General features: G+C 37.5%; 1 protein-coding gene across 1 annotated transcript; it reads left to right on the top strand.

The window, feature by feature from the left end:
* Window positions 1–26,419, top strand: LOC106142782 (fibrillin-1). The gene is made up of 28 exons (XM_013344686.2): window positions 1–207; window positions 3,540–3,714; window positions 4,707–4,785; window positions 7,688–7,816; window positions 8,635–8,713; window positions 9,389–9,522; window positions 10,808–10,931; window positions 11,450–11,614; window positions 11,978–12,160; window positions 12,526–12,675; window positions 13,299–13,401; window positions 14,452–14,507; window positions 15,073–15,201; window positions 16,076–16,219; window positions 16,529–16,688; window positions 16,864–17,540; window positions 17,880–18,089; window positions 18,465–18,578; window positions 19,244–19,420; window positions 19,776–19,925; window positions 20,751–20,908; window positions 21,380–21,475; window positions 22,173–22,300; window positions 22,805–22,944; window positions 23,246–23,390; window positions 23,635–23,755; window positions 24,111–24,235; window positions 25,283–26,419. Exons 1-28 carry the CDS (start codon window positions 156–158, stop codon window positions 25,446–25,448), a joined length of 4,269 nt encoding a protein of 1,422 aa, XP_013200140.1. The 5' UTR covers window positions 1–155; the 3' UTR covers window positions 25,449–26,419.
* Window positions 26,420–26,446: the final 27 nt, after the last annotated feature.

Genomic DNA, 26,446 nt, shown 5'->3' with positions numbered 1-26,446 from the left:
ATAGATTGCGCTGCGCACGCGTCGGCGGCTGACTCCTGCGCTCAAAGGATCTATGGATCGTTCCTAATTTAAAAATACCTTTCGCGCATCCTATCCCGCTCTAATGGGCGTGTGTGACAAGGACACCCTACTGTCATAGTGAATTGTTTGTGATAATGTGGTTTTCAGTGATTGTTTTATTTGTGTTTATTTACCGGGATGTGTGTGGTGAGCCTTATTTTAACTTGTTTTTATAAATATATAATTCTTTTTTAATATATATTTTTTTGTACTGTCGATGACCAAACTTTTACTTGGGAATCAGCTTCTCTAAATGTTTCCAAGAATAATTTATCACATCTGCATTCCGAACGGGGTGGACAGATCCAGAACAGTCCCTTAAAGACTAAAAGGCCATATTCAGCTGGAGAGGTTGCTAGTTCATCAGATTCAGTACCTGGGTGACCGACATCAGATAAAGCAATAGAATTTAGGGAATGGAACCTGGATACCAACGTGAAATGCGATCACGCTGACCAAGAGATCTGCGCGGGCGGCGCTGAAATTATCAAACACTAAGAATGTGAGATCCAATCAGATGGATTTTTGTCCCCGTGTGCAACCTACATATATTTCAATTTCAACAAAATCTTCAGATCAGTTTTCGAAATCGCGGGTACAAATATACATAAATATACATACCTACATACATATGGTCACGTCTATATCCCTTGCGGGGTAGACAGAGCCAACAGTTTTGAAAAGACTGAATGGCCACGTTCAGCTATTTGGCTAATAAATATTGCAGTACTTATAGAATTAGAGCTCTATGAAGGATTCAAACCTGAACACCACGAGTAACCAGTTTTGAGTCTAATATCTTAACTGCTCGACCGCCAGTGCTCTGCACTGCTGATAAATCTCAAATAAATTAATTGTGAATAAAACAAATGGCTGATCTAAATAACTCTACAATAACTGGGACAGATAATGGGGACATCTCACAGGAAAATTTATAACGGCTATAAATGCAACCGGCGATATGTTATCATCGTTATTTTTATAAAAAACTAGAGGCCGCCCGCGACTTCGTCCGCATGGAAACCCTATCAATCCCGCGGGAACTCTGGGATAAAAAGTAGCCTATGTGTTATTCTGGGTCTTCAGCTACCTACATACCAAATTTCATGGTAATCGGTTCAGTAGTTTTTGCGTGAAAGAGTAACAAACATCCATACAAACTTTCGCCTTTATAATAGTAGTAGGACTAGCTGTCCCGGCAAACGTTGTTTTGACATATAAATAACGTTTAACTATGTTTAGTTAAAAAAAAATGTTAAGTGTGGACAACCCTTATCACTAAGGGGTATAAAAAATAGATGTTGGCCGATTCTCAGACCTACTCAATATGCTCACAAATTTCATGAGAATCGGTCAAGCCGTTTCGGAGGAGTACGGAGACAAACATTGTGACACGAGAATTAATAATTAATATTAATATAATAATTAATATTAATAATTGTGAATTTTTTTATTAATTATTAATAAATAATAAAAATTTTCACAATTTTTTGATCGGGGAGTAAGAGGACATAGGTACATATAATCACTTCTCGTTCCCGGGGGAGTGAGGTCTCTGTGACGCAGCGGTAGTACGCTTGTCTGTGACACTAGAGGTCCCGGGTTCGAATCCCAGCCAGGGCATGATGAGAAACGAACTTTTTCTGATTGGGCCTGGATATTGGATGTTTATCTACATAAGTATTTATTATAAAATATAGTATCGTTGAGTTAGTATCTCGTAACACAAGTCTGGAACTTACTTCGAGGCTTGTGTTACGAAACGCTTTATGCTTTCTAAAAAGAAAAACATTAAAAAATTACATAGTTTCTTCACTATGTTTTCATCGCATCCATACCTACATCGCATCGGTTGGCTTAGGTTAGGTAGGGAAATCGTTTCTGATTAATTGTATAAGTTTTTATAATAATAATAAACTTTATTTATAGGATTTTAGAATAATAGAAAATTCAATTAAAGATGAGCTTTGTAGGAAAGGAGAAAATTACGGAGTATTATATTAATGATAAACATGTGTGGCCCGAGCTTGACATAATGGCCTCTTAAATGCTTGTGCATTTTTGACATGGTGTGGACATAATTTGTACAGTGTGTAAATATTTTATTTTACCTATCTTTATCTTTATTTATTTGACGAAATATTCGTATTGAAATAACTAGTTCTACATTAATTCATGTTTTTTAATGTAGACAATGTGCATTCGTCCATGATTTAGATTTAAGAGATCTATATTTTTAAATTGACGTCCGATGAAAATGCTGCAGTGTAGTTTGTTCCGCCGCTTCGTCTACACATGCGCTCTGGAAGCGGTAGTCTTTATAATTAGATGTAAGTGATGTCGTCAATAAGTGATATCTTGTATTCATTTTGAAAATAAATCTTTTCTTTTCTATTCTATACTTTATGACACGTTTCACACCGTAGTAACTAAAAGTTCTAAAAATCTAGGTACTATATTTACTCACAATTGATTAAGAAAACATTAAAATCTTTCCCAAGTTTTTGTCATAACATTTATAATTTTGCATAATCTTTGCAATGCCATGTATGTATAAATAAATTGTCTACACCGGGACACTAATTAATAAAACAAACACACAGACAGTCATACGATCTCTCGACATTACTCGTATGTGGCCGGAGTGAATTAGCTACTCACGAAACTGATGTTTCATGATGTATATTATTTAGTTGCATTATGATAACCATGTTAATTTCTACATACATACATACTTATAATCACGTCTATATCCCTTGCCGGGTAGACTTAGTGGTCCTATTTTTTTGCATTGGTGCTGGGAACCACACGGCACAATTTGAAGAATTAGTATACGTTTTTTTCTGTATATACTTAAGCGTGTCCCGCGCAAAAACTTAGTAAAGTACGGAGGTGTAAGTTTTATTCTTGGAGAGTTGCCGTGTGGATCCCGGCACCAATAAAAAAAGATAAGGATCACTCCATCTCGTTCCCATGGATGTCGTTAAAGGCGACAAAGGGATAGGCTAATAAACTTGGTATTCTTCTTTTGGGGCCATGGTCTGGTAACCTATCACTATTTGGATCTCAATACTATAAATAAATAAATAAATAAATAAATAAATAAATAAATAAATAAATAAATAAATACGGGACAAATTACACAGATTGAGTTAGCCTCGATGTAAGTTCGAGACTTGTGTTACGAGATACTAACTCAACGATACTATATTTCATAATAAATATTTATATAGATAAACATCCAAGACCCAGGCCAATCAGAAAAAGTTCTTTTCTCATCATGCCCTGGCCGGGATTCGAACCCGGGACCTCCGGTGTCACAGACAAGCGTACTACCGCTGCGCCACAGAGGCCGTCAATCTACTATCATTAAGCCAAACAGCTGAACGTGACCTATCAGTCTTTTCAAGACTTGGGTCGGTCTATAGACGATGATATGTATGTATGTGTAAGTTTAACATAAACCACACCTCTTCCAGCTGATCCTATGACCCTCGGCGAGGACGTTATCCAGCTGTGCTGCAACCAAGGCACCAGATACGCCAGGAACCACACGAAAGAAGAATGCTCGTCTTCCATACACCCAGATGTGCCGTCAAATTACGTATTGTACTGTATATATGCTATGGACAAGTGCTGTGGCAGTTACCACGAGTAAGTATAAAATTTCATATTAATTATTGCTAATTTAGAAAAAAAATATTCAAAATTTTTGAACTTCACTCAATATATTAATGAATTTGAGTATGATGTTTTTTCCTTTAATGGTTTGCACGTTTAGTAATTAAATTTAACATATGTATTAGATTGTATATCATCTTTCAATGTAGCCAACAATGGTAGACCAAATAAATAAAATAAAATAAAAAAGTTATCATCAGAGATCCGAATAGGTAGATTGATTTTATGTACTTGCATCATGAATTAAAAAAGAGGCTTAAAGAGGCTTAATTGCTTAAGCCTCTTTTCCGGGATTCCATTTCAGTACTTACACTTACAGTAAACTACATTGTCCGCGGGTAACATAGGACTACAATTTACGTGAACGAGGTCGGGGGAAAACAGCTACCACTAATATATTCTTCATCCGACTTGTAAAAATTCAGTAAAAAATCTTAATAATTTACAAATCCCGCAATCCCGGAGGCATGTCCATATTAATATATACGTTTCAGTTCATTGACCCCAATTCAATCTACCTATTCCGATCTCTGGTAATCATCCTTTCATCTTCCACCTGGATTTAGTCAAGGTGGCATCCTCACCAGTCTGGAGAGGAGCCCAGGGTATGCCTTTGACCATGGAATCTGGATTGGGTGGCTGGAGTTTTTACACGAAGCGACTCCAGTATGACCTCCGTAACTTTTGCAGGGGAACCTAACCCGTATTGGATCGATCATGGTCACACATGGATGATTGTGCCGTGTGGTTCCCGGCAACAATAGAAAAAAGAATAGGACCACTCCGTCTCTTTCCCATGGATGTCGTAAAAGGCGACTAAGCCATATGCTTACAAACTCGGGATTCTGTTTTTAGACGACGGGCTAGCAACCTGTCACTATTTGAAACCAGCTCTGTCTACCCCGCAAAAGATATAGGCGTGATTGTATGAATGTTTTTATGTAATTCTTCTATTCTTGTTTAAGGAAAAAGAGAGAGTGCGACTCTGCGATTGATATAGCATCCAGTTCCAACAGCTGTGATAGCGCTTCACCTTCATTACGAGTAAGTGTTTATCTATACATATAATAAAACAATAAAAATATTTTGTCTGTACATTTAGTATTTCTGACTGCAATGGATAGAGGGACACTTAGAATGAATAATATAAAAAAAAAATATTTTTTAAAATTTCTTGTCTGTCTGTCTGTCTGTGTGTGTGTATGATCACGCTTATCTCCGAAAGTACTGAGCCGATTCACATAAAACTTTCACCAATTGCTTTGTTTTAATTCAGAAAAACATTTAAAGTAATTAAGAAATTTTATCAAAATCGGTTCACTAAAAAAAGTTATCGTCATTCGAATGAACTCAAGGCATGAGTTTGCCTGCAAATAAGTTTACGCGGAAAAAATCGAAATTTACGGGGACGAAGTCGCGGGCAACAAAAGTATTCTAAGTTTGTATGAAGAGGTTATTTTATCGTAGCAATAATGATTATTTGTTTTGTTTATCAATTGTTTGTCATTGTATACGTAGATACCTATGTGTTGACTTTATAGTATGCGCATACATAAGATTAAAATCTTCCTGTTAATGTGTTTTTATGTAATTGTTAAGGTTTATGTTGTAACAAGTAAGTGAATTGTTGAAAAAATCAAATAATAAATTTGCCGTGTGGTTCCCGGCACCAATACAAAAAAGAATAGGTCCACTCCATCTCTTTCCCACGGATGTCGTAAAAGGCGACTAAGGGATAGGCTTACAAACTTGGGATCCTTTTTTAGGCGATGGGCTAGCAACCTGTCACTATTTGAATCTCAATTCTATCGTTAAGCCAAATAGCTGAACGTGGCCATTCAGTCTTTTCAAGACTGTTGGCTCTGTCTACCCCGCAAGGGATATAGACGTGACCATACGTATGTATGTATGTTGTTTAGAGCGTCAGTGGTCGAATCGGTAAGGTGCCCGGTTAAAATGCGTGATGCACGGAGAGGCAAAGATTCAAATCCCACCTCTGCCTTTTTCCTCTGACTATATTCAAAGTTATGTACATTAGTTTACATACTAACTGATGCTCTTATTGTGTGGGAAAAACATCGTGAGGAAACCTGCACATTCAGGCAACTGGATGTGTATGTGTAACTATGGATCCAATACGGGTGAGGGTTTACCTGAAAAGGTTGCAGAGATCAGATGGGACTAGCTTCGTGTAAAAGCCTGACTCACCCAATCCAGGATCCGTGGTCAAAGGCATACCCCAGCTCCTCTCCAGAGTGGTGAGGATGCAACCGGGACTAAAGCCAGGAGGAAGGATAAACATCCGAGACCCAGGCCAATCAGAGTCAGTTCGTTTCTCATCATGCCCTGGCCGAGATTCGAACCCGGGACCTCCGGTGTCACAGACAAGCGCACCAATGCGCCACAGAGACTGTTATTATTAAAAACTAGCTGTTCCCGCGACTTCGTCCGCGTGAAATAGTTATTTTGAGCATCATTGAAGCCCTCAATTTCTTCGCCCCTAATAGTTGTAGCGTGATGTTATATAGCCTAAAGCCTTCCTCGGTAAATGGTCTATTCAAAACAAAAATAATTTTTCAATTCGAACCAGTAAATCCTGAGATTAGCGCGTTCAATCAAACAAACAAACAAGCAAACTCTTCAGCTTTATATTATTAGTATGCGAGTAGATTACGCGTGATGAGGTAACAAATTTACTTTCGCATTTATGATATTACTTATATTTAAGATTCCAGTGGATGAACTTGGCAACAGAAAGGAATGTCTCACTAATGTAGAACATGGCATGCAAACACATTTGTCCGTCCTATCTCCGTCTGATAAGAACCCAATTACCTAGTTACCTACTGCATTATCATTGTCTTTCTCAACTGCTACGTTCTTGTTGGTACAGTCTACAGCATTAATATGTTTATAGAGCTGTAAATTCAACACAGATTTCGGGGTAGACAGAGCCATGAAGAAAATACCGAAAGGCCAAGTACTGCTGTATGGTTTTATAATGGATTTGAGATTCAAATAATGACACGTTGCTAGCCCATCGCCTAAAAGTTAACCCCAATCATATAAGCCTATCCCTTAGTCGCCTTTTACGACATCCATGGGAAAGAGATGGAGTGGTCCTATTCACGGTAAATTTATTTTTGTTTGTCAATATTTGAATCTCAATTCTATCATTAAGCCAACCGGCTGAATTTAGCCATTCAGTCTTTTAATGACTTTTGGCTCTGTCTACCCCGTAAGGGATATAGATGAGACTATATGTGTGTATGTATGTATGTAAAAATTATTTTAATTAAATGAAAAGTCATATCGCCGCTATGTTGCGCGGGAGTCATTGCATCAACAAAGACTTACAAATGTCACGACAGTATAAAAAAACCTGAAAAAATTGAATTAACTTATTAATGTAGATGCTGCAGTGGAGTTTGTCACCGCTTCTTCTGCACTGACGCCTTGGAAGCGGCGGTAAACTTAGTTTTAAGTACTCGTCACTTATTTGGCGTCGACCAATGTTATGAAACCAATAGATTTGACAATCATTAAGCGATATGAAGTATCCTATAATAATTAATAAAAATTTTGAATTTGAATTTTGAATTTGAATTATGTACACGAAATTATATATATATTACATACATTAAATAATAGTAATTCTAGTACAAAGGTGCTACTCATTTCAATAGAAACCTCTTCCAGTAGACCGATGAGAGGAGAGATGAATTTTGGAGCGGTATGGCGTGTGCATAAATATCGTTTAACATAATATTTAACTAAACATACATACATGCTAATACTTACATAAATAAACATGGAAAAATAGTAATTTTTTTAAATCTAATTAACGTATTTTAAATTTGACAAAACTTCTGTAACAACTTTTTTTAATTCATGTTGATGAAGATTCTTGAAAATGAAGAAGTTCATGTTTTTTTTTCAATTTTAGAGATGCTGTGAAGAATGCCTTCGAGGATCTTCAGCCGGCAACCGTGACGAAGCAGAATGCGAAGCTACTGTCTCCGGAGACAGTGCTGAGGAGTTGCTCCCAGCTGAAGCGTTCACCAAATGTTGTAAGGTAAGTGAAATGCCGTGTGGTTCCCGGCACCAATACAAAAAAATAGGACCATTCCATCTCTTTCCCATGGATGTCGTAAAAGGCCAACAAAAATGATACCTAATAAATTCATTTAATAAACAAAAAAAAAGCTGAACGTGGCCTATCGGTCTTTTCAAGACTGTTGGCTCTGTCTACCCCGCAAGGGATATAGACTTGATTATATGTATATATTTCGGGAGGTTACAAGCCCGTCGCCTAAAAGAAGAATCCCAAGATTATAAGCCTATTGGCTCCCGTATTGGCCTTTTACGACATCCATGGGAAAGGGATGGAGTGGTCCTACTCTATTTTCTGTTGGTGCAGGAACCACACGGCATTTTGCCCGAAATTTTGGTGATTATTCGAATAAGTAAGTAAGAAATCACCAGATATTTTAGAAACTTCTTCCCCCTGGATTTAGTCCCGGTTGCATCCTCACCAGTCTGGAGAGGAGCCCGGGGTGTGCCTTCGACCATGGATCCGGAGATCTATTCTTTTCTAAGTTTCTACTCTAAGATTCTATTCTAAGTTTAATTGATAGTGTGAAATATTGTGAAGTTGACGTTGTTGTAGAAAATGCTGCAGTGCAGTTTGTTACCGCTTCTTCTGCACTGACGCCTTGGAAGCGGCAGTAAACTTAGTTTTAAGTAATTTATTTGACGTCAACCAATGTTGTTAAACCATATGTTTTGACAATTATTAAGTATCCTATAATAATGAATAAAAATTTTGAATTTTGAATCTTTTGTGGACTGTGATGCTTAATATATATAAACATGGCTTTTTTTCATGTCCAGAAGGCTGTTAGAGAGAAGACACATGATAAATATATAGCATCGGCGCCTGATGCTGTAGCCTTGTCAAGACCTACCGAAGGTATGGATTTGATAGTAGATTTGGTAGCTGTCCCGGCAAACGTTGTTTTGCCGTATAAATATTTTTTAAGTAAATTCTAGTTAAAAAAAAAGTTAAGGGTGGACAACCCTTATCACTGAGAGGAATCGGTCAGAATCTATTTTTTCATACCGTATGAAAAAACCGTTGACCGATTCTCAGACCTACTCAATATGCTCACAAAATTTTATGAGAATCGGTCAAGCCGTTTTGGAGAAGTAGGGGAACGAAAATTGTGACACGAGAATTTTATATATAAGATAATGAGTTAATTTTTTTATATTTGGGATTTTTAGCCGTGTGTAACCCACCCATATCTTTCCCAGGCATGTCGTAAAGGGTGACTAAGGGATATGCTTACAAAAGTGGAATTCCTCTTGACGATGGGCTTGCAACCTGTCACTATTTGAATCTTGAATCTCAATTCCATTATAAAGCCATACAGCTGATCGTGGTATTTCAGACTTTTCGAGACTGTTGACTCTGCCTGTCCCACAAGGGATATAGACGAAAGCAAATTTTACAATCTTGCCGTTTCTATTGGCTAATGACTTAGCCAATAGACACGGCTTAGATATGTCGGCTCAAATCTAACCCAAAATAGGTCAGGTTACCTTGATGACATGGCTTTTACCTATATCAATTTGGCATTTCCAGCTATCCCATCCATTTGCGAGGACTACGCCCCGAACGAGCTGTGTGCCCACCACTGCATCCCCGTGCCAGGGTCCTATAAATGTGAATGTAACCCTGGGTTCATGCTGATGTCAGACGGGAGAAATTGTATTGAGGTAAGTCTTCAATCCTTACCATGTTCAAACTTTTATTGGAGAAGGTTTCATTGTAATTGTCCGTTTGTTTGTGTGTCTGATGATATGCGCGCCAACGCACTGAAGTCTGAGGACGCCGAAGACCAAGTGGAGAGAGGAAAGGAGGAAGGTGGACCCTGGGCCTAGAAACACTTCTGTGGAGGGTGTAACTGGGAACACCTAGAGATGAGAGAGAGAGTTTGTCTGTCGTATTATGATACGAGTTATATTTCAAGTCTATTCACAATACCAACAAAAAATATAAATGCTAAAGTAAGTTTGTTTGTTATTTACCTCTTCACGGCTTATCTACTGAATTAATCTTCTTGAAAGGTCACGAAATATATATAACTAGCGACCCCCCCCCCGGCTTCGCACGGGTGCAAAATTATAAATGTTATTATACATAAAAACCTTCCTCTTGAATCACTCTACCTGTTACAAAAAACCGCATCAAAATCCGTTGCGTCATTTTAAAGATAAAAGCATACAGACAAACAGACTAAAATAGTGACTTTGTTTTATACTATGTAGTGATTAATAGTCTGAAGAGGGCTATAAGGGACCTTTCATTCCGGTTAAAACGGTTCCCGTAGGACATTTGTTATTTATTTAGGGCGAAGCTGCTGATTAAAGACAGTATTCCTTAAGCGGTAGATGGAGCCTATAGTCACAAGACATGAAAGCGTAAGAATGGTTTAAAGATGTGATTCAGATATGGTGACAGTTATAATAGTTTATCGCTATAGAAGTATTGCTTTATAAGCCTTTTTCTTGATTACTTCAATTAGAAATGGGCCAGGATTTTAGTAGGCGACGGGATAGCGATCTGTCAGTCTCTATTTGCATCCCAATTCTTTCAGTAACCATAAAACTGAACGTCTAACTGAACGAACTAAGTCTTTTATTTATTTATTTAAATTTCATTGCACAAAATACAAATATATAGCACAATTGGCGGACTTAATGCTAGAAGCATTATCTACCAGTCAACCATTGTGACAGAGAACTTAATGTGGGGTCAAATTAAACAAATATATTTATACCTACACAAAATTTTAAATAAAATAATTATAATAAACATACATAAAAACTACAATAAATAAACAATATATAGGTGCAGCGATTACCGAAATGAGTGAAAAGGCTTATAGGTATTAAATACCCTCAAGAAAAACCAATTACTGTTGTTTTCAATACTGTTGGCTATGTCTACCACGCAAGGGTTATAAACGTGTTAATATGTAAGTACCTATATAAATTACAGGTTGTGAAGAATCGTTGTAAACCAAGGAATCCCTGCCAACACAAATGTAACGACAATGGAATCGAAGTCAAATGCTCTTGCAGAAGGGGATACGAGCTGATGCCTGATGGAAAGTCATGCCAAGGTAACAATACTACATTTGAACGTGAATTTATTTGATAATGATATTTGATTTCTTACTGAAATTATGGATTTTGACCAAAAACTCATTGAACAGAACATATTAGGAATGATTGATTCAATCATTCCTAATGTTCGTTAGAAAATTTGTATTTATCTTCCTATATGTACTCTTTTTCGTGCACTCTCTGTTGACACTGTCTACCCCGCAAGGGATATAGACGTGACTATATGTATGTATGCATATGTCAGTTTCTCTTAGTTGCCCACGTACCAGACACCAAGACAGTAATTTTTCGAAATATTGATGTAGTTATTAATTAAAATAAAATAATGTTACTCAATATTCAGGTATACGAAACGTAAAACCTTAAGAAAGTTTGAAGTCAGTCTCCAAATTCTTCTACATCAAAGATATGTACATACATACATACATAAAATCACGCCGCTTCATTCCGGAGGGGTAGTTTTTTTAGTTTTGCCATCAAAGATTTTTGTAAATAATAAATTTAATTTCCGTAGATATGGACGAGTGTCTCCTGAACCCACCAGTCTGTCACCCTGACGATGAGTGCGTCAATGTGAAAGGCTCCTACAAATGTATACCGCCAAAGAAGAACGTCACCATGGAAAAAGGACTCTGTCCACCCGGCTTTGCGAAGAACATAAAAAACAGCGCTTGTGATGGTAAGTACCTACAGGAATGAATCGTGAACCAATTGAGTAAAGATTTGATTTCCAAGACATTTAAGAGATTAAGATTGTGCCGTGTGGTTCCCGGCACCAATTGAAAAAAGAATAAGATCACTCCATCTCTTTCTCATGGATGTTGCAAAAGGCGACTAAAGGATAGGCTTATAAACTTGAGATTCTTCATTTAGGCGACGGGCTAGCAACCTGTCACTTCATATGAATCTTATCAGTAAACCAAACAGCTGAACGTGGCCTATCAGTACTTTCAAGACTGTTAGCCAGTCTAGCCCGCAAGGAATATAGACGTGATTATGTGAATGTATGTTAGAGATTAAAAAAATTCCTTTACACTTCCAGATATCAACGAATGTGCTTTACCACACCCGCCGTGCCCTTCGTACCTTTGTCAGAACACGATCGGGGCATACAAATGTGGGGGGGTGACGGGGAATCCCATCAACCTGTCCAGCACCACGAGGACGCCAGTGGAAGACAGATGCCCGCCAGGTTTCAGAGCTGGCATCAATGAAGAGTGCGAGGGTGAGAAGTGAATAAAGATATTGATGTGATTAGTTTAATTGTGCCGTGTGGTTCCCGGCACCAATGCAAAAAAGAATAGGACAACTCCATCTCTTTCCCATGGATGTCGCAAAAGGCGACTAAGGGATAGGCTTACATACTTGGGATTCTTTTTTAGGCGACGGGCTAGCAACCTGCCACTATAAGAATCTTAATTCATTAAGCCTAACAGCTGAACTTGTTCTTTCAACACTGTTGGCTCTGTCTTCCCCGCAAGGGATATAGACGCGACTATATGTATGTATGTATGTTCTAATAGCTTCAACTGTGTCCTTTCTGTCAGATAGTCCACCATGTTTTATGTAGTTAACATATCTTAATTACAGATGTAGACGAATGTGCAGTTCAGAAACACGACTGCAACACAATTTCTCAGTTCTGTATCAACACCCGGGGATCCTTCTACTGCCAGGACAAAGCCTCCAAGCATTGCCCGCCTGGGTTCAAAATTGATACCAGGACAAATAAATGCGAAGGTATTATCAACACTTTAGTATAAATAAATAAATTTAAATATATATGGGACAAATTACACAGATTGAGTTAGCCTCGATGTAAGTTCGAATATAGATAAACATCCAAGCCCCAGGGCAATCAGAGAAAGTTCATTTCTCATCATGCCCTGGCCGAGATTCGAACCCGGGACCTCCGTTGTCACAGTCAAGCGCATTACCGCTGCGCCACAGAGGCTCGATTGCGATTCAGAGATTTTATGCCCTTAGCAATAGTATCAGATTATTTTACGTAAGTATATAGTATTTAGCTTACTAAGTATGTCACTATAATCTGTTAATTTATAAAGACTAGTGTCGTAACATTTTTAAACTGTTTTATTTAGCTTAGCTCCGTTTGGCTTGTTGAATAAGACCACTCCATTTCCTCCAACGGATGTCGTAAAATGCGACTAAGGGATATGCTTCTATAGGTACTTACTCTCTTTTAGGCGATGGGCTAGCAACCTGTCACTATTTGAATCTCAACTCTATTATTAAGCCAAACAGCTGAACGTGGCCTTTCAGTCTTTTGATGACTGTTGGCTCTGTCTACCCGGCAAAGGGATAAACGTGATTATATGTTACATTTTCATTTGTTTCAACAGATATCGACGAATGCGAGGATAGCACAGACATTTGCCGACCAGACCAAGTCTGCGTGAATCAACTTGGACAATACGATTGCAAGTCAAGATTTGATGAGATGAAGTTAGTAAATAATACATACATACATATATATGGTCACGTCTAAATCCCTTGCGGGGTAGACAGAGCCAACAGTCTTGAAAAGGCTGAATGGTCACGTTCAGCTATTTGGCTTAATGATAGAATTGAGATTCAAATAGTGACAGGTTGCTAACCGATCGCCTAAAAAAAGAATCCCAAGTTTGTAAGCCTATCCCTTAGTCGCCTTTTACCACATCCATGGGAAAGAGATGGACTGGTCCTATTCTTTTTTGTATTTGTGCCGGGAACCACACGGCATTAGTAAATAATCTATACTAATATTATAAAGCTGAAGAGTATGTTTGTTTGAACGCGCTAATCTCAGTAACTACTGGTTCGAATTGAAAAATTCTTTTTGCGTTGAATAGACTATCTATCGAGGAAGGCTTTAGGCTATATAACATCACGCTGCAACTATAAGGAGCAAAGAAATAATGGAAAAAATAACGGGGAAAATTATTCATCCTTGAGGGCTTCAATGATGTCCAAAATAACTTTTCCATGCGGACGAAGTTGCGGGCACAGCTAGTTTTACAGAAAACAAATAAGCTGCCAGCCTTCTGGGCACACTCCCTCATGTTGAAGCTATGCAGGGACTGTACAATATAAAAACAAATAAGTATATTTTTTAAATTGAAGCATCCTTCTTCTTCCACCTGGCTTTAGTCCCGGTTGCATCCTCACCACCCTGGAGAGGAGTCCAGGGTATGCCTTTGACCATGGAGCACCCTCTTCTCTTAATTTTCCCATCGCTATTTTTACCTACTTGTAAAAGTAAATGAGTTTTAATTTTGAATCCGACACGATGGGGTTTTATAAACAATATAGGAGTGCAAGATTTGAAGTAACAGAGTATGATGAAGATCCATATAAAGAATATGACCAATCAGAACAACTTAAGAAACTTATCCAAAAAAAAAAAATTGCGCCTTGAGAGCTAAATATCATTCAATCTGACCCAACTCTGATTTAATTGGAGGTATATTATGTTATGTGAAATATTGGCCATTATTAATTTAATTATCATTACAGAAACGGTAAATGTCCGGATGGAATGAGAAAAAAGCCGGGGAGTACAATATGCGAAGGTAACGTTTACTAGTTTCTTCTCTAATACATACATATGGTCACGTCTATATCCCTTGTGGGGTAGACAGAGCAGGATCGCAGTACAGTTGTGTTATTTATTGGTTTCTTCTCTAATAATATGGTATATTCATTTAGTTTTAACACAAAGTCTATAACCCTTGTGGGGAAGATAAAGCCAACAGTCTTAAAACTGAAGGTTCAGCTTTGGCTTTAAGATAGAATTGAGATTTAAATAGGTAGTGACAGGATGCTAGCTCATCGCCTAAAAGAAGAATCCCAAGTTTATAAGCCTATCCCTTAATTACATAGTAAGCCTACTGATATAAAAAATTGTCAAAGTTTAGTTAAGTATTTTGATTAACCTTAAGAAAATTTAAGTTAATAGAAAGATTAAATCATACCAAATAATTTATGGGCTGATTATACTCCATGATATTTTTCTGTATCAACAACCCCCACATAAGTAGACTAACTGTTAGATAATACTTTAAACATTTATTCTGGTCTATTGTATATTAACAGAAAAGTTAATTAAACATCTCAATTTGTTTTCTTATTCTTCAGATATCGATGAATGCGTGGAAGGCACCCACCTATGTGATCTCCATCAGATTTGTTTGAACACTAATGGAAGCCATGAATGTCATTGTAAGCTCGGCTTCGAGTTGGATATCACGACTGGCGCGTGTATGGGTGAGTAAGCACTAACAGCCTTATTACATAAACGTTACTTAAATTTTAGACACACTTTAAGGTCATACTTTATATAAAAATCGTATTCATAAATGCTGTTTAAAGTTAAACATCTTCTCAAACACTTAAATATTGTTGTTTTGTGTTTTTCTTTTCTTCTAGTTAAGAAAGTTCGTTCGTTTTAAAATTCTCATGTCAAACGGCTTGACTAATCATCTCATGAAATTTTATGAGCATATTGAGCAGGTCTGAGAATCGGCTAACATGTAATTTTCGTACCCACAAAATAAAAAACAGCTAGTAAATAAATAAAAGTCTTTATTTCCTCTTCAAACAATTTGTTAATAATATAACGTAGAATATAAATTTGTAATTAGATATTTAAACTGATAGCTGTTAGTTCGTTGTCTCCTGAAAATTTATGATTAGTGAACCGTAGTTTTGTTAATTAATTTGTGATTTACAAAATAACGGTTGACTGGATGGAAGAGATTGCATTAGCTATAAGTCCGCCTTTGTACCATCTCTGTCTGTTTTGTATGTTTTACTCTTACATACATACATACATAATAATCACGTCTATATCCCTTGTGGGAGTAGACAGAGCCAACAGTCTTGAAAGGGCTAAATGGCCACGCTCAGCTATTTGGCTTAATGATAGAATTGGGATTCAAATAGTGACAGGTTGCTAGCCCATCGCCTAAAGATGAATCCCAAGTTTATAAGCTTATCCCTTAGTCGCCTTTTACGACATCTATGGGAACGAGATGGAGTGGTCCTATTCTTATTTTTATTGGTGCCGAGACCTCACGGCACTTTTAGTCTTATGGTGCAATAAAGAGATTTTTCTATCTATCTTTACCCAACATTTCAGATGTGAACGAGTGTGCAACAGGCCAACACAACTGCATCCCAGAGTCCCAACGCTGCGACAACACCGTGGGTTCCTACCTCTGTGTCAGGTTCCTGTCGTGTGGCACCGGCTATATTTTGCATCATGCCACTGGTGTTTGCGAAGGTAGAACTGCATTCATACATATCATCACGTCTTGGGGGGTAGACAGAGCCAACAGTCTTAAAAAGCCTGAAAGGCCACGTTCAGCTGTTTGTCTTAATGATAGTAAAGTCAAATAGTGACAGGTTGCTAGCCCATTGCTTGTGAAGCTAAGCAGTCAAAAGTACTGATTTTGATGACGGTGTACACGAAACAATCAATAAGTAATTTAAATTGATTAGCACATTAGAATCAACCAGTATTCTAGTGAACGTAAAGTGTTCAGCAAAGCAAAATAGAATAATAAGTGAAAGTAACTATCCTTCTTTTCAGATATTGATGAATGCTCGCTTGGTACTCATAACTGCGCCAGAGCAGGATCGCAATACAGTTGTGTTAATATACCAGGATCATTCAGATGTGTCAGAAAACGATCTTCCACAACAACTACCACGCCTCTGCCGGAGTATGAATATGAATACTATGATTCTGAGTAAGTATACACTAGAATAACTATAAATAAACGGGTAGGGACCGTGTAAACAGATTTTTCATAGAGAATTCCAAGAGGCCTGATCGGTCAGAAAAGACAATTTTACATTATAACCTGGTATAATTATAAATATTAAATCACACAGATTTGAAATTAATTACATGTTTGTTTTCAGGGAAGAAGTAAATGAAACAAATTCCGCGTCTTCACCAAAGCCTGATGAAGTGAAACCAACGTCAAGCACATCAGAAACACCAACTCCTCCACCACAAACTACATCATCAACAAAGATCTCAGAACCCGCTCCAACACCAGAACAACCTAAATTAGTAATTCTTGAAAGAGAACCAGAAAGCCCAGATGATAGGACAAATGAAATCATTCCCCCTCAACCTAAAGATGAGAATACTTCACCCAATTATGAACAAAAGCAAGAAACTACTCCAACTCAAACAATAGTGCAAGAACCAGAAAGGCCTGAAACTACAACCCAACCAACCCCAGAAGAAAGGCCGAATCAATTTGACCCTAACAAAAACGAGGAACCAGATCAAACAAGACCTAACGAACCATACCCTTCACCGCCAAATCCCATTGAACCTTCACCAAATAATGGTCCAAGAACTGAAACAGGTTCTCAACCAACAGAAACAGAAAATAGATCAACTACACCTAAAATAGTTGATGTTCGCGTTGGTGAAAAGACTGCAGAAGTAGATGGAACTGTCACTAAAGATGGAGCTGTCGTTGTTGATACGAACAATGTGCCCAAGAACGAATGGACCAAAATTAATGAGAAACCTATCACGTGTCAATACGGATTTGAGCTCAATGACTTCGGTGCATGTTTCGGTAATTTTCAAATTTATTCATATCACAAAATTATATATCATTGCAAAAAAAATAAAGCGTTTATAAATTTTCTTGCATTGGATTTCATCAATCATCTTTTAGGACGTATCCTTTTGACATTGTACAAACACATATTCTCAAGAGTCACCTAAAAGCGTAGTTCACATTTAAAAAAAAACCAAAGTTTCGTTTTATTTTCCCAAGGATAAGTTGTGAATAAGATTAATTGAGACTTTATCCCAATACAATGTATCACTAAAATTATTAAAGCAATTACCAAAGCAAGACTACGTTTCATCAAAACTAGTACTTACTTAACTCTCTAAAATTTCTTTACAGACATCGACGAATGTGCGACAAACCGTCATAGCTGCTCCGGCCTAACTGAAGTCTGCATTAACACCATGGGTGGCTACGTCTGTGAATGTGCCGATGGATTCCGCCGAGACCTCATCACTGGAGCCTGTGACGTCATACCGTTACCGACGACTACATCTTCAACTACAACAAGTACTTCACCACCGACTACAAGTTCCACAACGGAGCCACGTAAGTCTGAAGCAGCCATTTTGGTTTTAATCTAGTTCTTCATTTAGTTTCTTTGGTTAAGTAATTTAAGCAATACGTGCTTTTAAATGATGTTGGTTTTTTCCAAACTAACTTAGTAATAGGATTATAAACTTGGGATTCTCCTTTTAGGCGATGGGCTAGCAACCCGTCACTATTTCAATCTCTATTCTATTCTATTCTCTCAATTCTATCACTAAGCGAAGGAGCTGAACGTGGTCTATCAGTCTTTTCAAGACTATTGTCTCTGTCTACCCCGCAAGGGACTTGATTATATTTATGTATGAAAAGATTTCCCGTCTCGTTCCGTGCTCAATTCTAACTCAGGTTATGGACTAAATGGATTATTTTTTACAGCTAAATATTTCTGGGGTTATCCCGACTATCGTCCCAGGATCACGAGACCCTTCAGGCCTCGCTACTTGTGTGACGTTGGGTACCACCATAATTCGCAGACTGGGAAATGCGAAGGTAATTTTGTACAATTTTCTTTCCTTTTTTATTGGCACGATTTATTTTGCAATTTTGTCAGACTTGCTTCTTTTATTGAGACAATGGCTTCAAATTATTATTATAAAGCCTAAATTCCTCGGTAGAAACTACATACAAACATGGCAAATTCAACAAAATCAAGGAATATAATATAAAAAGTAACTATTCCGTTAATCCTCTCTTTTAGAGATGCCTAATCACAGAAACTTAATTCATCTGAATGACATGAAGGAAGATTTTTACAAAGAAACTCAGAGGAAAATAAGAAATACCTTAAAGTTAAGCTCATATAAAAAAAAAATGGTTTTCGGAACCAAAAGAAAATAGAATAGGACCACTCCCTCCATCTCTTTCCCATGAATGTCCCATGATGTCCAAAAGGCGACTAATTGATAATGTGTGGTTCCCGGCACCAATAAAAAAAAGAGAAGGAGCACTCCATCTCTTTCCCATGGATGTCGTAAAAGGCGACTAAGGGATAGGCTTACAAACTTGGGATTCTTTTTTAGGCGACAGGCTAGCAACCTGTCACTATTTTAATCTCAATTCTATCATTAAGCCAAACAGCTGAACGTGGTCTTTAATCTTTTGGAGACTGTTACCCCGCAAGGAATATAGAAGTGATTATATGTTTATTCTTACAGATATAAACGAATGTGTGAACGGACAAGCCAACTGTGCAGCGATTGAGATTTGTGTGAACACCGATGGGGGGTACCGGTGTGATTGTCCACCTAACTGGAGACTGGACGAGGTCAGGCAGAGATGTGTGCAAATACGGAACACCACTATGTTCCCGCCTGGATATGCCAATGAACGGGGTAAGTTGGAGACGTTAAGTTCGAAGTAAAGAGTTGCGGTCTCGAGTCAGAACGGTCAATCGCCATCAGCCAACAGCGAAGAGTCTAAATCGCATGCCGTCTGGTTCCCGGCACCTATACAAAAAAAGAATAGGACCACTCCATCTCTTTCCCATGGTTGTCGTTAAAGGGATAGGCTTAAAAACTTGGCATTCTTTTCTAAGCGATGGGCTAGCAACCTGTCACTATTTGAACCTCAATTCTATCATTAAGCCAAATAGCTGAACGTGGCCATTCAGTCTTTTCAATACTGTTGGCTACTACTACTACTACTACTACATTACTGATAATGAAAACATATTGCTTTTTGACACAGAATATCCACCGACGAATCCAGAAGAAACGATAAGTCATGGCGCTATTGGTCATCAGTTTGTAGAACCTGAAATACACCAAGTGGAAGACAGGGGGTCGGTCATCAAGTGTCCCTGGGGATACAGACTGGGTGACGATAACACGTGTGAAGGTAAGGTACATACATACATACATATAATCACGTCTATATCCCTTGCGGGGTAGACAGAGCCTACAGTCTTGTAAAGACTGATAGGCCACGTTCAGCTATTTGGCTTTAAGATATGATTGAGATTCAAATAGTGACAGGTTGCTAGCCCATCGGCTAAAAGAAGAATCCCAAGTTTATAAGCCTACCCCTTAGTCGGCTCTTACGATATCCATGGGAAAGAGATGGAGTGGTCCTATTCTTTTTTGTATTGGTGCCGGGAACCACACAACACGTACGTACGTACGTTACGAAGGTAAGGTTCTCATACTTTTTTTCTGATTGATTTTTAATAAGGCTTTTTTCAATTACCTTCATGGATTTCATGGGATCAGTCTATTAAAGCATCAAGTTGTCATCATTTCGTACTGTTAATTCCATGCAATTAAGTTTTAACCATGTCAGTAAAGCTATCTAGTCTCGCTATGACTTCCCTGGGTTGATAAACTCATATACATACATATAATCACGTCTATATTGCCTTGCGGGGCAGATAGAGCCAACAATCTTGAAAAGACTGATAGGCCACGTTCAGCTGTTTGGCTTAATGATAGAATTGAGATTCAAATAGTGACAGGTTGCTAGCTCGTCCCTAAAAGAAGAATCCCAAGTTATTAAGCCTTTAGTCGCCTTTTACGACGTCCATGGGAACGAGATGGAGTGGTCCTATTCTTTTTTTAATTAATGCCGGGAACCACACGGCACTATAATTAAAAATAAACTTACCTTTAAAGTTATCTTTGAACCTGGATTTTTATTTCAAAAATAATCACCACTTATCCGCACCAGATATAGACGAATGCGCCACTGGTATCGCCACGTGTGGTCCCCTGCAGATTTGCACCAACTCGCCTGGTGGGTACTCCTGCAGCTGCCTCAAGGGTCACAAGCTGGTGGGAGACCACGAGTGTGTGGACGTGGATGAGTGTCAGATGGCTGGCAGCGTGGTGAGTAAATTTTCGATTTAGTGTATCAGGATTTTTATCACGTCTATATCCCTTGCGGAAAAGACAGCGCCAACAGTCTTGAAACGTTCACGTGTCACGTTCAGCTGTTTGGCTCAATGATAGACTAACTTCATTATAACTCTAACTAACTAAATTATATACAAGTACCACTTATATAACTATAGATAACTTATTTTTTCAACTGTGTAATTCTATGTGAGAGAAGGAAAATAAAGATTATTTTATTATAGAATTGAGATTCAAATAGTGACAGGTTGCTAGCCCATCGCCTAAAAAAGAATCCCAAGTTTGTAAGCCTATCCCTTAGTCGCTTTTTACGACATCCATGGGAAAGAGACGGAGTGGTTCTATTCTTTTTTGTATTGGTGCCGGGAACCACACGGCATGTTTTATTTATATTTAATTTAATTATATTAACTTTATAACGAATATTTATCTTTTCTTTTTTAGCCAATCTGTTCTCAAAACGCGGACTGCATCAACACGGTTGGGTCATACAAATGCAAATGTCACTCTGGATTCAGATCGGCACCGGTTAATGAAATGGTAAGTTTCGAATGTCGTTAATTTTATTTGTCACGTGTATAATAATTGTGCCGTATGGTTCCCCGCACTTTAGAATTGGATCACCCTATATTTTTCCCATGGATGTCGTAAAAGGCGACTTGGGGAAAGACAATAAACTGGGGATTCTTCTTGTAGGAGATTGCGATTCTTCTTAAATCTTCTCATGACTGCTGAAAAGCCACGTTTAGCTGCTGGGCTTAAGATGGAATTAAGATTCAAATAGTGACAGGTTCCTAGACCATCGCTTACAAGAAGAATCCCAAGTTCATTAGCAATTCCCTTAGTCGCCTTTTGCGACACCCATGGAAAAGTTATATAGTGGTACCATAATAAATTGCCAAGAACCACACGACACTGTAGAGCTAAAGACGTGATATATACTTATTTTTCTACCAGATAATAATTTTGCCGTGTGGTTCCCGGCACCAATACAAAAAAGAATGGGACCACTCCATCTCTTTCCCATGGATGTCGTAAAAGGCGACTAAGGGATGGGCTTACATACTTGAGATTCTTTTTAGGCGATGGGCTAGCAACCTGTCATTATTTGAACCTCAATTCTATCTTAAAGCCAAATAGCTGAACGTAGCCTATCAGTCTTTACAAGACTGTTGGCTCTGTCTACCCCGCAAGGGATAGAGACGTGATTATATGTATGTATGTATGTTTCTACCAGATATGCGTTGACGTGGACGAGTGTGAGGAATCCAGGTCCGGAACCCTTTGCCAACAACAATGCAACAACGTCTGGGGAACCTATAGATGCTCCTGCCATAGAGGTTATAGACTCAATGCAGATAATAGGTATGTAATGTATTAATTACATTCTTCCTCCTGGCTTTAGTCCCGGTTGCATCCTCATCATTCTGGAGAGGAGCCCGGGGTATGCCTTTGACCATGGATCCTGGATTGGGTGAATCAGTAATGTTTTAATTTCATTGAACTGAGAAAAGACGCAGAGAAGAAGAAGTATGCAGAGATCGTGGCAAGTGGAAAGAGGAATTCTCTGCCTATCCCTCCGGGAAAGAGGCGTGATTTTATGTATGTATGTATGTAACTGAGAGAATTTCTCCTAAGAAGTTTTGTCCTTTGAAGTTATAACAGACTTGGTGATAAATATTGAATAAAAGGTATACCATAAATAATCGAATTTAGAAGAAGTTAGTAATTGAAAAAAAAGGAAACAAAGACACATGAAATTATTTCAACAAAATTGCTTTGTCCAACTTGAAACAATACAATAAGATTAACCCATAGAGTCCTTAAAAGATTTGTGTATTTGTTAAAAAAAGTTATCGTTTATTTTAGAACCTGTTCCGATGTGGACGAGTGTGAAGAGTTCAAATCGAAGATGCTGTGCGTTGGGCGCTGCCTGAATGAGCCAGGAAGCTATCGCTGTAGTTGCCCACCAGGGTACAGACTCGCTGAAGACAAGAGAAGTTGTATCGGTATGTGCTGGTCTTTTTATACATCCTGGTGCCCCTTCTTGAAATGGAAATGAAATGTGATGGCGCTAAGTCACTACCCTGTGCAACACCATAAATTATAAAGAAAATAAAAATTGTTTTATTTCAAAATGTATTGATGAATGCGAAACTGTAGAAGCTTCTTGTGCTAGAGGTGACTTTTACAGCTTCACGGTATTAAATAAGATAAATTTATAAATCGTTTAGGCCTAAATTACTACCGTGTGCGACACCATTATATTATATCAAAATATTAATCAAATTTAAATTGTTACTTCAACAGATATCGATGAATGCGAAACTGGCGAAGCTCCTTGTGCCAGAGGCGGCTCCTACGGCAGCACCAGCGATATATGTCAGAACACTAGAGGAAGTTACCGCTGCCATCGTATCGTTTGTCCTAAGGGATATTCATTAGAAAACAAAAAGTAAGTACCTAGCTCATGAAACTGAACAAAATTCTAAAGTTAGTAAAGTTATCCTATCTATTCAAAGTTGCTAAAACCTCTAGAAGAAAAAGAGAGAGGAAGAAATAAATAAATGTGAATATAAAGGTATAAAATGGTGTTTAAAATTCTGTGACATTTGACTTATCAATAATCGACTGCAACATTTCATAGACTAAAATTACAAAATTTAATGCAAAAAAAATCATTTTTATTTTCCTTTCAGTCGTTGCACGAGAACAGAGAAGCATTGCCCCCACAACGACTGGGATTGCTCCCATCAGCCCCACACCTACTCTTACAATTACATCACCTTCGTCTCCAACCTATACATACCTGAGTCTAAGGTCAGTGTCTTCTTCTTTATTTTCTTTAATATAAATAACATCGTACTTTTCATGTAGATCTACCCATTTTTGATACATCCGGTTTCTGTGTTGGAGTCCAAATCTACAGATTTTCATTTGATGAACTAGTTTTTTTATAAATTATGGAATAGGTGATCACTGACCAAGCTCATTCTGTCCAGAAATTTACGAAAAAAGTAACATAGTTTAAATTAATTTTAATAAATATCTCGGGTCTGCTGGAAGAGATTTCTTTTGAAATAAGCAGAACCTTTGTAATTTTGTTTCTTGTGTTTATCAGTCTCGATGTTTTCTGTGTACATAAATTAGTAAATAAATAAATATATAACTTCAGGTGGATCTATTCACGATGCGAGGACCATCCAAATTGCCCAACGCTCAGATGAATTTCCAGCTCAAGCTCATAGATGTAATAGCGCCACCGTCAGTCAAGGAAAAGGCAGACATTAATTACTTTTTGTAAGTGTTCTTTCGAAGTCAATTCAATTTTGAATCTGAATTTTTTTCTTGTATTGTGCCGTGTGGTTTCCGGCACCAATACAAAAAAGAATAGGACCACTTCATCTCTTACTCATGGATGTCGTAAAAGGCGACTAAGGGATAGGCTAACAAACTTGGGATTCCTTTTTAGTTGATGGGATAGCAACTTGTCACTATTTAAATCTCAATTCTATCTTAAAGTCAAATAGCTGAACGTGGCCTATCAGCCTTTACTAGACTGTTGGCTCTGTCTACCCCGTAAGGGATATAGACGTGATTATATGTATGTATGTATTGTTTTCATCATGAACATTCTCCTGGCTTTAGTCACTTCTACTTCACCTTTCAGTACGAAAATCCGAGACTCATATATAACTATTGACAGTTATTATCGCGCGAGAAATTATCGCTGTAGCGTTTCACGTTATAATAAAGAGCGATGCAATGATAATTTTTCGCGCGATCAAAACGACGTCGCGTGTGCTATGGCTACTGGGGTTGGATAAGTCAGGTTTTTACAAGAAGCGATCCCCGCCTTAACTCCACAACATTTTCAGGAAATCCTAATCCATATACCACATATCTAGTTGCCTGAATGTGCAACTATCTCCTAGAAACGTCGATAATAGACAATCGAACTTAATAATATGTAGCGGGAGCGATAGTTCGCGATATTCTTGACCACAATGGAAGATCTTCCTGTAGGCTGGTGTGATGCCTGGGGAACCGCGCGACAGACGATGTTGTGTCGGAGGTTGTATATATGGTTCAATCCGTGAAATCTGCTTGCGCGATTTAGACTCTTCGCTGTTATTGGCTGATAACGTCGCGTGATTGGCTATTGTGACTTATAGCGTAGAGATGTCGCCACAAATATAACGCAGCAAAAGAGCTATTGCTCTTATATTACAGAAGTTTGATTATAAATATTTATAAGTGAATAACAACAATATCGTTTTTTTTTAAATCATCATTGCAGAGATTCTGATACATATCATGATAACAAATAATCGCTTCATTCCTCAGATTGGTGAAACAAAACGCTTACCAGGTAGCAGTGTCTCTGGTTCAACCGCTCATGGGCCCACAAAGTATAGAGCTGGAATTGTCTATGGAATTATACAGCCGGGAACATTTCGAGGGTATAGCGGTCGCGAAGTTGTTCATACATGTTTCAGAATATGAGTTTTAGAGCGCAGCATAAATAATAAGAGCGTTTTTATATTTGAATAATACGTTTGAAAATAAACAGAAACAGCCAATAATGGGCGTGCGATATTTATTTTGAAGTCACACCATTCACCGTAACGACGACGTTTTGCCGAAAAGTGTTTTTTATATCTCTATTTACTCAAGGTCCCAACATAACCTAATTATGTCAAACAGGACTTAATTTACTGACTATTTTAATTCAAATTTACTTAAATATTATGTGGAACTAAAAAATTTTTCGCTGAAATTTCCTTTCGGTGAAAAGTGGTAAACTTTAGACCTGCAATAGCAAAACTCGGCCACTCTTATTATTTGACGTTGATTTTCAAAAGATAGCGGCCATATTTGAGGTAGATATTAAAAGGTTTTCTGTTTATTTTCAGCAATTATTTTACATCAAACATCTATAAATTTATGTCATAACAATTTTTGTTTTTAATATAATGTTTAATACATTATATTAAAAACAAAAATTACTACTGTTCACGATTATTTCGACATTTTACAAAATGTTTAAAAAACGTATTATCTTACGGTTGTGAGTGGCTGTACTTAAATGCTTTTTAAACAATAATAAAGATTTTTAAGAAGTTTTTATACATTGAATTTTTTTTAATTGTTATTGCCATTTTAATTTTCTCCAAATTTTCAATACAAGGTTTATTTGTAAGTTAAATATTTGCAAGCTGTTTCTTGAATTAATTTGCTTCAACTTCCAGTATTATTACAAAAATATCATGTAGTTTAAGACATAAAGTTAATTTAAGTGCATAATGTATCTAGAATCGTGCCATATTCATTGTAAATAAGAAATTTATTGTTAATAGAATGTTGTAATTACACGTACCTATTATAGTTATCCTGTAATTTTATCTGTCTACAACTGAATAATCGTGTATTTTTGATGATTCAAATACAAAAATTAAACAAATATTATATATATCTAATTATTTTTATTTATTAAACAACATTAAAACA

This window comes from Amyelois transitella, chromosome 25, assembly GCF_032362555.1.
Source record: "Amyelois transitella isolate CPQ chromosome 25, ilAmyTran1.1, whole genome shotgun sequence".
In the NCBI taxonomy this organism is placed as follows: Eukaryota; Metazoa; Arthropoda; class Insecta; order Lepidoptera; family Pyralidae; genus Amyelois; species Amyelois transitella.
This window is presented reverse-complemented; position numbering and strand designations above follow the sequence as displayed.

Coding starts and splice junctions, on each gene's coding strand:
- LOC106142782 (XM_013344686.2), top strand. CDS start 156: ATGTGGTTTTCAGTGATTGTTTTATTTGTGTTTATTTACCGGGATGTG. Junction 16,220..16,528: donor TGCCACTGGTGTTTGCGAAG/GTAGAACTGCAT, acceptor CCTTCTTTTCAG/ATATTGATGAATGCTCGCTT. Junction 22,945..23,245: donor AGACAAGAGAAGTTGTATCG/GTATGTGCTGGT, acceptor TTACTTCAACAG/ATATCGATGAATGCGAAACT.